Source organism: Eriocheir sinensis, chromosome 13 (genome assembly GCF_024679095.1).
Source record: "Eriocheir sinensis breed Jianghai 21 chromosome 13, ASM2467909v1, whole genome shotgun sequence".
NCBI classification, from domain to species: domain Eukaryota; kingdom Metazoa; phylum Arthropoda; class Malacostraca; order Decapoda; family Varunidae; genus Eriocheir; species Eriocheir sinensis.
Genome location: NC_066521.1, coordinates 16,304,541 through 16,318,732, shown reverse-complemented (window position 1 = coordinate 16,318,732; position 14,192 = coordinate 16,304,541). Strand labels below are relative to the sequence as shown.

Below are 14,192 nucleotides of genomic sequence, written 5' to 3'. Positions count from 1 at the left end.
AAGAGAGGAAGAGGGACAAGAGTAGAGCGGATGAAAGGGAAATGAAAATCAATCGAGAGAGAGAGAGAGAGAGAGAGAGAGAGAGAGTCGAATCTTTGTAAATCTTCTTTACCAACAAAAAGTTACGATCTCAGTCAACTTGAGAGATGAGCTGCTTCTTCCGATCCTCTCCGACGACTCCCTTCTTTCAACGCTAATTCTCTTCCTTGTCTTCCTCCTCCTCCTCCTCCTCCTCCTCCTCCTCCTCCTCTTTCAGTAGTGCATTCTTCTTCGTTCGCATTCCCAGTAAACAACCTTCTTCTTCTCCAATCTTCTCTCTCCCCTCCATTCCGTATTCATTTTTTCTTTGTTCTCTCTCTCTCTCTCTCTCTCTCTCTCTCTCTCTCTCTCTCTCTCTCTCTCTCTCTCACGGTTCTCTTTTTCGCTTCCTTTCTTTCTCTCCCTCTTCTCTTCCTCAATCCCAGCCGTGTAGTTACCTCTCTCTCTTTCTCTCTCTCCCCAATTCGTTGATCTATGTACTCGTTTTCTTCCTCTTCCTCCTTTTCCTCTTCCTCTTTCTCCTCCTTTTTTATTTTTTTGCTGTCCTTCATCTTCCACCTTTGATTAGATAGTTAGTGTAGCTTGTCACAAACAGCCTCGTAAGGACCATCAGGTGTGCTGTTGTTTGTTCTTCCTCTGTGTTCTTTTGTATTCCTCCTCCTCCTCCTCCTCCTCCTCCTCCTCCTCCTTCATTAATGACTAAGTTTTTTCTCCCTCCATTTCCTCCAGCACATACTTCTTCCTCCTCCTCCAGAAATATTCTTCTACTTCTCTTCCTCCTTCAGAATGATCTAACAATATCCTTCGCCTCCTTCAGTATTGCTCCTGCTCCTCCTCTTTATCCTCCTCCAGAAGAACTTTTCATTGCCTTCTTTCTCTCCTCCTCCTCCTCCTCCTCCTCCTCCTCTTATGTGACTATTCAATTTCACTACTCCTTATCGTGTTCGTCTTTCCTCTTCATCTTTACTATTTTTTTTTTATTTCGCTTCCTCGATTTTCAAGTTCATCTTTTTTTTTTTCGTTCTCGGTTTCACAATGACTCAGTTTCGTTACCTTTTTGTACTACCCATTATTCTCCTATTCCTCCTCCTTCTCCTTCATTTTCACTATTCCATCAACATAACTACTTTCATTTCGCTCTCTGGCCCTTCAAGTTAATTTTTATAGTTTTTGTTCCGCTTTTGGTTTCACAATGACTCAGCCTCGTTCTCTTTCTGTACTGCCCTTAACCCCCCTCCTCCTCATCATCATCATCATCATCCTCATCTTTCTCCTTCAGCGTTGTACTCCGGGACGCTGACGGCGGTGCTGGCGGCGCCCTCCTACGAGCCCACCATTGACAGCCTTGAGGACCTGCCACGCGCCGCACGCCAAGGCTTCACCGTCGGCGTCGTCTCCAACACCGCCATCGAGTTTCTTTTCAAGGTCAGAACATCCCCCCCTCCCCCCCTTCCCCCCACAAAATTCGATATTCTCAGACGCTTCCGCTTCTCACATCAACAATTTCTAAAGGCCAAAAAAGAAATCGGTGGTAATTCGTCTTTTTTTAGATTTATAGTACAGAAGAAGGGTCAAATTACCACCAGGGTCATTAAACTACTCCTGGAAATGCTCATAACTCCTACGAAAGCCTTGTCAGATGTGTGTGCTTGGGCGCCAAACTTTTTTTAAGAATATAGCCAATAAACACATGCACACCATCCATCAGGGTAAGCGAAGTGCCCGGATGATGTCTTAGCCCCAGTAGGTTTGGTGGTGCACTCAAGCAAAGTGTTTTCCCTTGCAGGAGGCGACGGACGGCATCTATCGGCAGGTGTGGCAGCTGTTCAACCACAAGACGCCGTCGCAGAGCTTCTTCAAGGACCCCATTTCCGGTTTTGACAAGGTACCGATAGGGTGTAACGTGTTTTCTGGCTAGCGATACGTTATCTGTTTATTTTTCCATTCACAAACGACGAATATAGTGTTGGCTCAGAATAAGGTAATATCGCCATGTTAACGGCTTTCATATTAGCGACACTACAATACGAGTTCAAAGTCAAAACAAAGATATCATTGTAAATAGTTAAGTTATTTAATCACCCAAACAAAGTAATATCACCATGTTAACGGTTTTCATATTAGCGACACTACAATATGAGTTCATAGTCAAAACAAAGATATCATTGTAAATAGTTGTCAAGTTATTTAATCACGCAAACAAATACGTACATAATGTCGAAACAAAATAATATGCTGTATGATATATATAAAAGTACATTTCGTTATAAAAAGTAACTCGACACTAACGGCCATAAAAATACCTCCGAGCATAAAATAATATAAAATGAACAACGAAAAAATAAAGCAATAGCAAAAAACATCACATCGTTGTACTCACAGATCACACGTACTCGTTACATTCCCCCAATACTCACGACTGTACGTAATGCTCCTAAGGTCTACATGAAACAAATATATCGAAAAAGCTAAAACACTGAGTCAATACTGATGAATGATATGTTTTTTTACGGTTAAGGAAACAGCTCAAGGCCAAGAAAAGGAAACGATGAAAAAAAGCCCGCAAATCACTGCTCCCGTAAAAAGAGTTAAGAGGAGTGGCCAAAAGAGAGGACAATTTCGGGAGGAGAGATGGATATACGTAATGCCGCAGAGATGAAGAAGAAGAAAAAGACATCGGAAACACTTGGGTCGCATTAAAAAACATATCGCCCCCTTAGAACACATAATTGAAGAGGCTTTCGTAGGAGTTGTGATCATTTCCAGGGGTAGTTTTATGACCCTGGTGTTAGTTTGACCCTTCCTCTGTACCGTGAACCTAAGGAAACACTCATTAGAACCTGACTGACCCCCTGTTTAACCTTTAGAAATTGTTAATGTGACCAGCCTTAAGGTCGTATTAAAAGACATATCGGCCCCTTAGAACACATAATTGAAGAGGCTTTCGTAGGAGTTGTGATCATTTCCAGGGGTAGTTTTATGACCCTGGTGGTAGTTTGACCCTTCTTCTGTACCCTGAGAATAAAAAACCCTTATTAGAACCTGATTGATCCCCCCTTTGACCTTTAGAAATAGCTGATGTGAGAAGCGAAAGTGTCTTGCAATACCAGCCTTCAATACCGTCAAAGTTTTCATATTAGCTTGGCGACGCTTCCACAGATCGCGCAGAGCAAGTTCGTCATCTTCTTCCCCTCCCTGAACGGCGAGCTGCAGGCCATCTACAGAGGGCGCCACCGGTACTACTTCGCCCCGCACCACTTCTTCCCTCAGGCCTACGGGATGGCGTGCTTCAGGGGCGCGCCTTTCCTCGCCAAGTTCAGCCAAATGTAAGTTTTTTGTTTTTTTTTACAACAAGGGAGACAGCTCAAGGGCACACAAAAAAGGAAATAATAATAAAAAAAAGCCCTCTACTCGCTGCTCCTAAAAAGAATCCAAGGAGGTGGCCGAAAGTTACCCAAAACCAATACTCCGTTCACACTAACATCGGAATAAGCCCCGCCCACTCCCGCTCTCCAACCACCAATAGAACGTCACCTTTCCCAGCGTCCACCAATCACGTGAAGTCTGAGATGAGAGAGGGCGTGGCTTATGCGTATGAACTGGTCAATCAAATGCACTTAACATGAAAATCATAGGAGGTTATTTTTGCAGCTAATTTGAAAAAAAAGGGTAATGTTATGCGAACTCTTAATACACTAATTCTTTAAGGACTTATTTTAGTGCTATGTTAAATATTTGAAATGCACCGGTTATATTTTTTTTCGTGTGGTTGTCTCATATTATCGTCAGCCGAGTTCATTAACCCTGTATGGCATTTTTTCAATATATTATTTTTGAACACTTAATGAGCTCATGCATTTATAGATTAGACACATTTCTCACTACAATTTCAATGAGCGTGATTTCGTGTTTATATTTGGTCACGTTTCCGTTTCTGAATAGCCTCGTCACAATTTTTGGATAGGAACACACGACAACACTATTCTCGTCTCTATTTTTCTTTCTTTTCTTCGCACACTATTTTCTATCCCGTATCACACACATGGACGCGCCTTCTTATAGTCTCCCTTATTCTTAGTCTCGCTGGTTTAATTTTCCTTGGAATTTAATTAAGTAAAGTTTGTCGTTAATTCGGTCTGGTTTCACGGGCTCCAGCATTGTTCCGGGACTCGATAAAAACACCAAACTTCCGCTCCGGGGGCTGATTCTGCAAGCTTCATTACCTGGCTTTAATTAAATATATTCGTGCCAGTGTCATCACCCCCCTTTAATAAGCACATTCGCTTGTAATAAGCTTATACCTCCCTCCCCTCCCCCGCCCTCATGACCGCCAGTATCGTATGCACTCGACACCACAACCACCGCTATCATCACCACCACCATCATAATTACCCCCTTCATCACCTCCAACAACAACGGACACCACTACTGCTGCTCGAAATTGACCTCTTTTTTGGCTACTCTTTACTTTTTTTGTACCCTTTTTGTTGCCCTTGAGCCGTATCCTTTGATGTAAAAAAAAACAAAAAAAAACACAACCACCAAGAACAGTACTAACACTACCACCACCATCCCCACCACCACTACCACCATAACAACCACCACCACCACCACAGTAACACACACCACACTGGCCCCCTAACACAACGATCACCACCCTCAACCACCACCAAACCACCAAACAACCACACAAACGACCATTACCACTTCGATCTCTTACAACCACAATCACTACCACCTCCTCCTCCTCAACCTAACACCTTCTCCACACCCTCCCTCGCCACCTTTGTATTCCGCCAACGCCCACTACGAGAGCCCACTATATAGGAGGCGCCACCACCGAGAAACAATTCCACTCTGTTAATTAGTGAAGTCCACATTAAGACGACATTGTTCCCGTTTTTTTTTTTTTCTCTTACCTTCCCCCTTGTTTCGCTTGCCCCCCCTCTCTCTCCCCCTTCCCTTCCTCCTCCTCCTCCCCGTTCCTCTTCCTCCCACCCACTATTCTGTCGTGGAAACTTTAAATCCCTTACAACTTCCACGACTTTTAATTTTCATACCTCAAACTTTCATGACGTTAAACTTTCGATGCCTCCCACCAGCATCTCCATACCCCTTCCTAACCCCTCCCCCCTTCTCTCTCTCACTTCTTTCCTTTCCCCTTCTTTCTATCCTACTTCTTTCCATTCCCCTCACTTCCATTCCCCTCCCTTCCATTCCCCTCACTTCCATTCCCCTCACTTCCATTCCCCTCACTTCCATTCCCCTCCCTTCCATTCCCCTTACTTTCATTCCCCTCACTTCCATTCCCCTCACTTCCATTCCCGTCCCTTCCATTCCCCTCACTTCCATTCCCCTCACTTCCATTCCCCTCCCTTCCATTCCCCTCACTTCCATTCCCCTCACTTCCATTCCCCTTACTTTCATTCCCCTCACTTCCATTCCCTTCACTTCCATTCCCTTCACTTCCATTTCCCTCCCTTCCATTCCCCCTTTCCATTCCCTCCTTCCATTCCCTCACTTCCATTCCTCACTTCCATTCCCTCCTTCCATTCCCTCCATTCCTTCCATTCCCTTCCATTCCATTCATTCCCTCACTTCCATTCCCCACTTCATTCCCCTCCTTCCATTCCCTTACTTTCATTCCTCACTTCCATTCCCATCACTTCCATTCCCCTTACTTTCATTCCCCTCACTTCCATTCCCCTTACTTTCATTCCCCTCACTTCCATTCCCCTCCCTTCCATTCCCCTTACTTTCATTCCCCTCACTTCCATTCCCCTCCCTTCCATTCCCCTTACTTTCATTCCCCTCACTTCCATTCCCCTCCCTTCCATTCCCCTAACTTACATTCCCCTCACTTCCATTCCCCTTACTTTAATTCCCCTCACTGCCATTCCACTCACTTCCATTCCACTCATTTCCATTCCCCTCCCTTCCATTCCCCTCCCTTCCATTCCCCTTACTTTCATTCCCCTCACTTCCATTCCCCTCACTTCCATTCCCGTCCCTTCCATTCCCCTCCCATCCATTCCCCTTCCTTCCATTCCATTCTCCTCCCTTCCATTCCCCTCACTTCCATTCCCCTCACTTCCATTCCCCTCCCTTCCATTCCCCTCACTTCCATTCCCCTCACTTCCATTCCCCTCACTTCCATTCCCCTCACTTCCATTCCCCTCACTTCCATTCCCCTCCCCTCCATTCCCCTCCTTTCCATTCTCCTCACTTCCATTCCCCCTCACTTCCATTTCACTCCCTTCCATTCCCCTCACTTCCATTCCCCTCCCTGCCATTCCCCTCACTTCCATTTTCCTCCCTTCCATTCCCCTCACTTCCAATCCCCACACTTCCATTCCTCACTTCCATTCCCTCCCTTCCATTCCCTCCTTCCATTCCTCACTTCCATTCCCTCACTTCCATTCCCCTCACTTCATTCCCTCACTTCCATTCCCTCACTTCCATTCCTCCCTTCCATTCCCTCCTTCCATTCCCTCCTTCCATTCCCTCACTTCCATTCCCCCTTCCATTCCCTCTTCCATTCCCCCTTCCATTCCCCTCACTTCCATTCCCCTCACTGCCATTCCCCTTACTTCCCTTCCTCTCCCTTCCCTTCCTCTTCCTTCCATTTCCCTACCTCCCTTTCCCCTCACTTCCATTCCCCTCACTTCCATTCCCCTCACTTCCATTCCCCACCCTTCCATTCCCTCCTTCCATTCCCCTCCTCCCCTTCCTCTCTTCCATTCCCATCACTTCCATTCCCCTCACTTCCATTCCCCTCACTTCCATTCCCCTCCCTTCCATTCCCCTCACTTCCATTCCCCTCACTTCCATTCCCCTCACTTCCATTCCCCTCACTTCCATTCCCCTCACTTCCATTCCCCTCCCCCCATTCCCCACACTTCCATTCCCCTCACTTCCATTCCCCTCACTTCCATTCCCCTCACTTCCATTTCCCTCAATTCCATTCCCCTCACTTCCATTCCCCTCACTTCCATTCCCCTCACTTCCATTCCCCTCCCTTCCATTCCCCTCACTTCCATTCCCCTCACTTCCATTCCCCTCACTTCCATTCCCCTCACTTCCATTCCCCTTCCTTCCATTCCCCTCCCTTCCATTCCCCTCCCCTCCATTCCCCTCACTTCCATTTCCCTCACTTCCATTCCCTTCCATTCTCCTCTCTTCCAAACTATTCCCTCTCCTTCCCCTCCTTTCCATTCCCCTCTCTTCTCTTCCCTTCTTTCCCTCCCCCTCCTCTCCCCTCCCTCCATTCCGGCTTCCGCCTCATATTCCTTTTAATTGTTTATCCCCTTTAAAACTTCGACGCGAGCCACCCTTTCCAGAGTCATTTTTCGCACTGCCTTAACTTTCACTCCATTTACCTTTCATTCCGCGCACCTTCACCCATTTAACCTGCACTTCCTCGTCGGGCTGAGGCTGACGTGGATGACGGAGGGGGGGCTCGTCATGCAGTGGAGGCGGGAGGTGATGGGTGACGCCGCCTTCGCTGCCGCCGCCGCCTCGAAGCAGGGAGCCACGGAGGAGAGATGGACCACTGCGATTAATCTGAAGCACTGTCAGGTTCGTGTGTGTGTGTGTGTGTGTGTTGGCTATCAGTGTTGTGTGTGCAAACTGTCTGGCTGTATCGACTCATTATCTCGATTCGCCCTCTCGTGCAGATTCGAGCTAGTGAAACGCTCTCATTCCCAGGTATTTCCCGTTGGAAGTTGGCCAAAAAAGTTTGATTATTTTCTCAAGAACTTTAATTTTTTCTCTTTTTCCCAGTTCGCTGGAAGTTAACTACACTGCCTAAATAAAACTAAACATCGCTAAAACATTTACTCATTTATTTTTCTCTAATCGATTATATAACTTCCTTTATTTTCCCATGATCATTTATTAGTTTTCACAGTTAGCGAAAAATTCCCTAAACCGCCAAAATTAAACTAAACATTGCCAAAAACATACCCACTCATTTATTTTTCCACTCGGTTACTGAATTATTCCTTAAACCACCTGAATATAATTGGGTGAGTCCTCGGAAAACTCCCTAAACCACTCAAATAAAACTAAACATTGCTAAAACAGTCACTCATTTTTTTTTCCACTCGGTTCTAACTATTCCTTAAACCACTTGAATATCGGCCACAAACCCTCCATAAAAACACGAATCTAAAACACTAAACATGGTACATGCCGACAAAGTGACTTCAAGCATAAGATCGGTGTAAAACATGCTGAGGGCGGCGGCGGCGGCGAGGAAAGAAGCGTGACAGGGCGTGGTGTGTTTCCAGGCCGCCTTCTTCCTGCTGGTGCTCGGCCTGGGCGGGGCAGGGCTGGCGCTGGTCGGGGAGATCCTCGCTGCGAGCCACAATACCGACGAGCGAGGCAACAACGACCGGGCAAAAGGTGAGAAAAGGTGCGCCCAGGTGTTACAGCCGTTGCGCAGAGGTGTGAAAAAAAGATGCAGGAGGTGTAATCGTAACGCCTTCATTTCGACAGGTAAGGAGAAGAGATTAAGCAGGTGTAACAGTACCAGCTTGACCCCAACAGGTAAGGAACGCCAGGTGTAAAAGGATTAGCGTGATTTCCAAAGGTTAAACAAGGTATTGCAGGTGTTACAGGGGCAGCGTGACCCCAACAGGTAAAACTAGGAGCACCAAGTGAGAAGATTCAGCGTGAGTCCCACAGGTAATACAAGATGTGGCAGGTGTAGGATCAGTGCCACTCTAGCAAGTAAAAAAAAAAAAAAAAAAAGTCAGGTGTTACGGAATTAGCGTCACTCACAGGTAAAAAAAAAAAAGATGTGCCAGGTGTTACAGGATCAGCATCACTTCCACAGGTAAGTAACAAGGTGCGACAGGTGTAACAGAATCATCGTCACTCACACAGGTAAAACAAGGTGTGGTAAGTAGCGGTCTTTTTTTTTTTTTTTTTTTTTTTTTTTTTTTTTGCCCATGAGCTGCTTCCTTTACTGTATAAGGATCAGCGTCATTTATACAGGTAACAGGCAAGAGAGGTGTTTCAGGTGTTACAGGAATCGTTGTTACTCTTGTGGACGAGAGAATAAATGTCAAATTCAATCATATTTCAGGTGATGCGACCAGAGTGTTTCTTTAATTCACACTTTTTCCCTCTCCCTTCTACCTCACCTTTACCTGACCCCCCCTACCTCTCTCTTCTTTTCCCGTCCCATTTCCTCCACTCATTTAATTAACGTTACTTCTATTAGTCCTGGCTGTGACGATATTATTACGTGTGTTATTTTAAAGGCATTAGTTTGTCATGCGGTAAGTCTAGTGTTTCGTGTAACGCGCTATACCTCAAATTCACTTTTATTTTATCTTCACATCTAACGGGAACGATATTGTTATTACAAGTGTTATTTTAAAGGCAGGAGTTTATTATACGGTAAATTTAGTGTTCCACGTACCCTGTTATGGCTGCCTCATACCTAGTTTTATACGGAAAATTATACGGTATTACACAGCAAAGCTAATGTTTCGTGTACCACGCTGAACCTCATAGGAAGTTTTATCTTATTTTCACCGGTTATATTTTTTTTATCCACGTCTTTTTTTGCACGGCTGAGTTCTCGCGTGAGGGTGTGAGAAGTACAGCAGCGGCCCCGCCTAATCCACTCCTGCCTCGAGGTGGAGGAAGCGAGTGAATTGCCGCGCGGGGTAAACTTTCAAAAAACCCTCCACCAGTATCACCACCCCCTCCATCCCACCATCTCCAGCATCAACCCCTCCATCCCTCCGTCCCTCCATGTCCACCCCCACCATCATCACCCCCTCCATCCCTCCCTCTCACCAGCATCACCCCCTCCATCCCTTCGTCTCCTCCCCTCTATCCCTCCCCCTTCTCCAACTTCACCCCCTCCATTCCTCCTCACCAACAACCCTTCACACAAAAAGTCGAATAAACACAGATTTTCCTCTCACACACAGGCCTTGTTTTCATTGTTTTCATTTCAGGGTTCAAGGAAAGAGTATAGCAGCATGGTGGGACGGACTAAATTTAATTCTTTATCTAGGTTATCGGGATGAGGAAAAAGGTACAGCCATATGAGAATCGTTAAATAAACTGACCCTGTGTAATCTCTTCTCTCGTTTCAGGCAGTAGTTTTAGGAGTTTCTGGAGGAGCAGTATGATAGGACACACCAATCTGAACTCCTTATCTAGGTTATCATGATTAGAAACAAGGTACAGGCTTATGGTGAACTTTAAACTGACTCTGTGTGATCTCTTTTCTCTTCTCATGCAGGCAGTAGTTTCAGAAGTTTCAGGAGGAGCAGTATGATAGGACACACCAATCTGAACTCCTTATCTAGGTTATCATGATTAGAAACAAGGTACAGGCTTATTTTGAACTTTAAACTGACCCTGTGTAATCTCTTCTCTCGTTTCAGGCAGTAGTTTCAGAAGTTTCAGGAGGAGCAGTATGATAGGACACACCAAACTGAACTCCTTATCTAGGTTATCATGATTAGAAACAAGGTACAGGCTTATGTTGAACTTTAAACTTCCCCTGTGTAATCTCTTCTCTCGTTTCAGGCAGTAGTTTCAGAAGTTTCAGGAGGAGCAGTATGATAGGACACACCAAACTGAACTCCTTATCTAGGTTATCATGATTAGAAACAAGGTACAGGCTTATGTTGAACTTTAAACTGACCCTGTGTAATCTCTCCTCTCGTTTCTGGGCTCAAAGAAGAGGAGTAGGATGGCACAGGTGGGCTTCACTGCGACATGCATCTCTCCGTCCGAAATTGACCTCTTTTCTGGATACTTTATTCTATTTCACTTTATGGTAGCAGTGTTTAGTGGATTTGTTGTGAGTTGTTGCCTTTGAGCTGCTTTCATTGCCGTAAAAAAGCAGGGATCAAAAATGAGGTCAAGGAATATGCTAGTTGCCTTTCTGCCTCTGTATCGGGGAAGGAGTTAGACCCAGGTTCCACTGTTAGGCGCAGCGGGTCCGTACGCTTCCCAACCAAAAAAAATACAACAAAAATTTATTCTAGTGCATATCTGACGTTCCCTCTGTATCAAGGAATGCGTTACCGGCCAGTTCCAAGGAAGGAGGTAGAGCCAGATTCCACAGCTCAACACAGGTTATTTATAAGTTTCCCAACCAAACAAAATACTACAAAAATTTATAACACACCGAGTTTGTAAGATTCCCAAACAAACAAAATACATCGAAAATATCTCCCGTAATGTTTAGTGCTCGTACAGAGGGTAAGGAAACTGAGGAGCCTAGCAGGTCTCTTTAATACTGGGCGCAGAATGGAAAGCCTGACCGTGAAGGAGTGAACACTTTGAATTGAGTGTTGACAAAGACTTTGGATTCGAGTGTGGATTTTTTTCTTTTTTCTTACAGTAATGGATGCAGCTCAAGGGAGAAAAACAGAAACAGCAACAAGAAAAGTCCGCTAGAAAGAACAAAAGAACAAAAGAACGAGAACGAGTGGCCCAAAGGCTTTCTTCTGGACTTCGTGAAATCCCGAACCTTCAGACAGAGTTCCCCGGAGTGTTGACCATCAAAAGACACTGTTACTGGCTTTTCTTTGTTTTATTTATCCTGCTAACTATTAAGATTAGACAGTTTTGCTCTTCTATTGCTCATAATCAGTTGTTTGTTCATAATTCCTTAGATTTTTTTTATTTCAAGCAGTTGTTTTGGTGACACGGAAGATGTTATGTCATGTTATTGAAGATGTTATGTTATGTTATTGAAGATGTTATGTTATGTTATTTGCTGCATTATCTCTGAATTCATCTCTAAATTACTACCATGATGCGGTGTATTAATTTATATAGTGTTCATATGTTTACAATGGCTGGGTTTACTGCCTTTTAGTTGTCAAAAATACGATAGCTTAAGACCGCACATAGACAAAGGCGTGGGAGTGTAGGACTTTTTTTTTTCATTAGGCCTCTTCCCCTTTACAGTTTGACCACCGAGAAATCTGCCAAGAGGGAAAATGTCCACAAAGGAATTATAATGGAGAAAAAATATCAAAACGGGAAATTTATCAGGGAGGGAAAATATCGAAAGAGGGAATTTAGCAGGAAGGGAAAATATCGAAAGAGGGAATTTATCAGGGAGGGAAAATATCGAAAGAGGGAATTTATCAGGGAGGGAAAATATCGAAAGAGGGAATTTATCAGAAGAAGAAAATGCCCAAAATGGAGTATGCCTGCCCCTCAATGCATGCCTCCCCCCCTTCCCTCCCCTCCCCCCCCACACTGGCCATAGGTGTGCATGGGGAACAGGTAAACTTTTCTTAATTAAAGCACTGCGGGGCATGTTCTGTGTCCATTGTAAAAGAGCGAAGCAACACATTGTTTATTGCACCTCAGCTTTTACCTGCGGAGGGCTGAAAAATAATCCCTCGAGCGAAATTCGGGGCTTTTGACCCTTCTAAATTGGAGCCCAGAATCCCCTCCTCCTCCGCCTCCTCCTCCTCCTCCCACGCACGCAGAACCCCTCCACCAATCAACAACAACAGTAACAACAACAATAACAAAACAAACAGGAAACAGGGCCGCTGAAATGAAACCCTGCCGTGTCCCATTTTCCTCTCTCTCTCGTTTGTGTAATATAAAAGTCGTAAAGTGCTCGTCTCCAAGTATGAACAGATTATAATGTCTCCAAAAACACTGTCACATAAGATCACCAATTATAAAACACTAAATTACATCATTCAATTCCTGTATAACACCATGCATGCGATCAGTTAATGCATCACTCCAAAATCACTGTCACATAAGATCACCAATTATAAAACACTAAATTACGTCACTAAATACCTTCATAACGCCATGCATGTGATCAATTGTTGTATCCCTGCAGTATGAAGTTGACGATGCTTTGTGTTATTGTAATCCCCGTTCACTCTGGGCCACGACAACCCAGAGACTCGGCGCTTCGGGGTATACGAGGTCTTGGGTGTGAAGTGTTGATGTGAAAGGGTCGCACATGGTCGGAAAGATGTCTAGAAACGATCGCCGGATGCTGATTCGGCACAGTGTGAAGGGGACGTAAAAGTCGCAGGGTTGTCGTGGCCCAGAGACGACAGTGTGAACGGGGCTTAAGGCTTCAAGAGTTCATTTTCGGTCCAATATATATCGTTTGCTTTAGTACTGATTAACTATTAACTGAGGCATTTCAAGCTTTATTCTCCTTTCTTTCAGTGGTAGTCCTCACTCCTCCCCTAAAAAAAGAGGCATAAATGGTTCAGCCTATATGCAAATGGTTGTGTATACATTATCAACACACACGAGAGATGACTACATAAGCTTAAACATGCAGAATAAACAACACTCTCAGACGCTTTCCCCTCCCACAACAAATATTTTCAAAGGCCACAAAGATGATTAGTCAGGTTTTCATGAGTTTTTACATTCATGGGACAGACGCCTTGTCAAACTACCGCTAGGCTCATAAAACTACCCATGGAAATACCCACAGCAACGCCTATGAAGCCTTATCAAATGGGGGTATGGACCAGTTTTACAGTCCAGTACAGCAAGTTCGTAAGCTCCCCAACCAAACACAAAATACTACGAAAATTCCTTGTATTGTGTTTGCGATTGATATAAATAGGATTAAATATTAGCAGACCACACGGGAAATCTCTTTAGTTTCTGGTATTGCGAAGAAAAAACAGATCATTGTGGAGATTATATAGCTTGGTTTGGGCACTTACAATGGCTCTGTTGGATGTGTAAGTTCCGAAGTGTTTGCGAATACAGAATTGGGAGTCCAGGAGATTTTCTAGGGGAGACTATACTAACGCCGCAGAGTAGTTTTGGCGTACTGCAGCTTCATAATTTAGTTACTAGCTGATGAGATTATGTATACCTACCTCAGCCATGTCCTGGAAACAACAACATTCTGCCGTCATAGGTTGCCAAATGATGGATACGATAATATGACAGACTTCGCAATATGATTCATTTCTCTCGCCTTCTTGAGTATGAGTTTCATTCTTTCGACAACTTGCATCTTCGGGACAAGTAAATCACGTGAAACTCTCATTTTCCGTCTATTATGTTTTGTTTAAATTTGCTTTGTTTTTCTCTCCGTCTTTCTATTTATCAAGGTCTGTCTCTGTTTCTCTGTCTCTCTTGATCTCCTATCTCGTGCT

At 44.5% G+C, this 14,192-nt stretch overlaps 1 protein-coding gene across 1 annotated transcript in view; it reads left to right on the top strand.

Moving 5' to 3' along the window:
- LOC126998084 (glutamate receptor ionotropic, delta-2-like) overlaps positions 1-11,594 on the top strand; it is a 30,908-nt gene extending 19,314 nt beyond the window's left edge. Inside the window, exons 11-16 of the mRNA XM_050859464.1 lie at positions 1,319-1,464; positions 1,826-1,924; positions 3,199-3,365; positions 7,473-7,617; positions 8,331-8,445; positions 11,420-11,594. Of these exons, the coding sequence (XP_050715421.1) occupies positions 1,319-1,464; positions 1,826-1,924; positions 3,199-3,365; positions 7,473-7,617; positions 8,331-8,445; positions 11,420-11,475 (728 nt within the window). The 3' untranslated portion in view covers positions 11,476-11,594. The remainder of the gene's footprint in view (positions 1-1,318; positions 1,465-1,825; positions 1,925-3,198; positions 3,366-7,472; positions 7,618-8,330; positions 8,446-11,419) is intronic.
- The last annotated feature ends 2,598 nt before the right edge of the window (positions 11,595-14,192 follow it).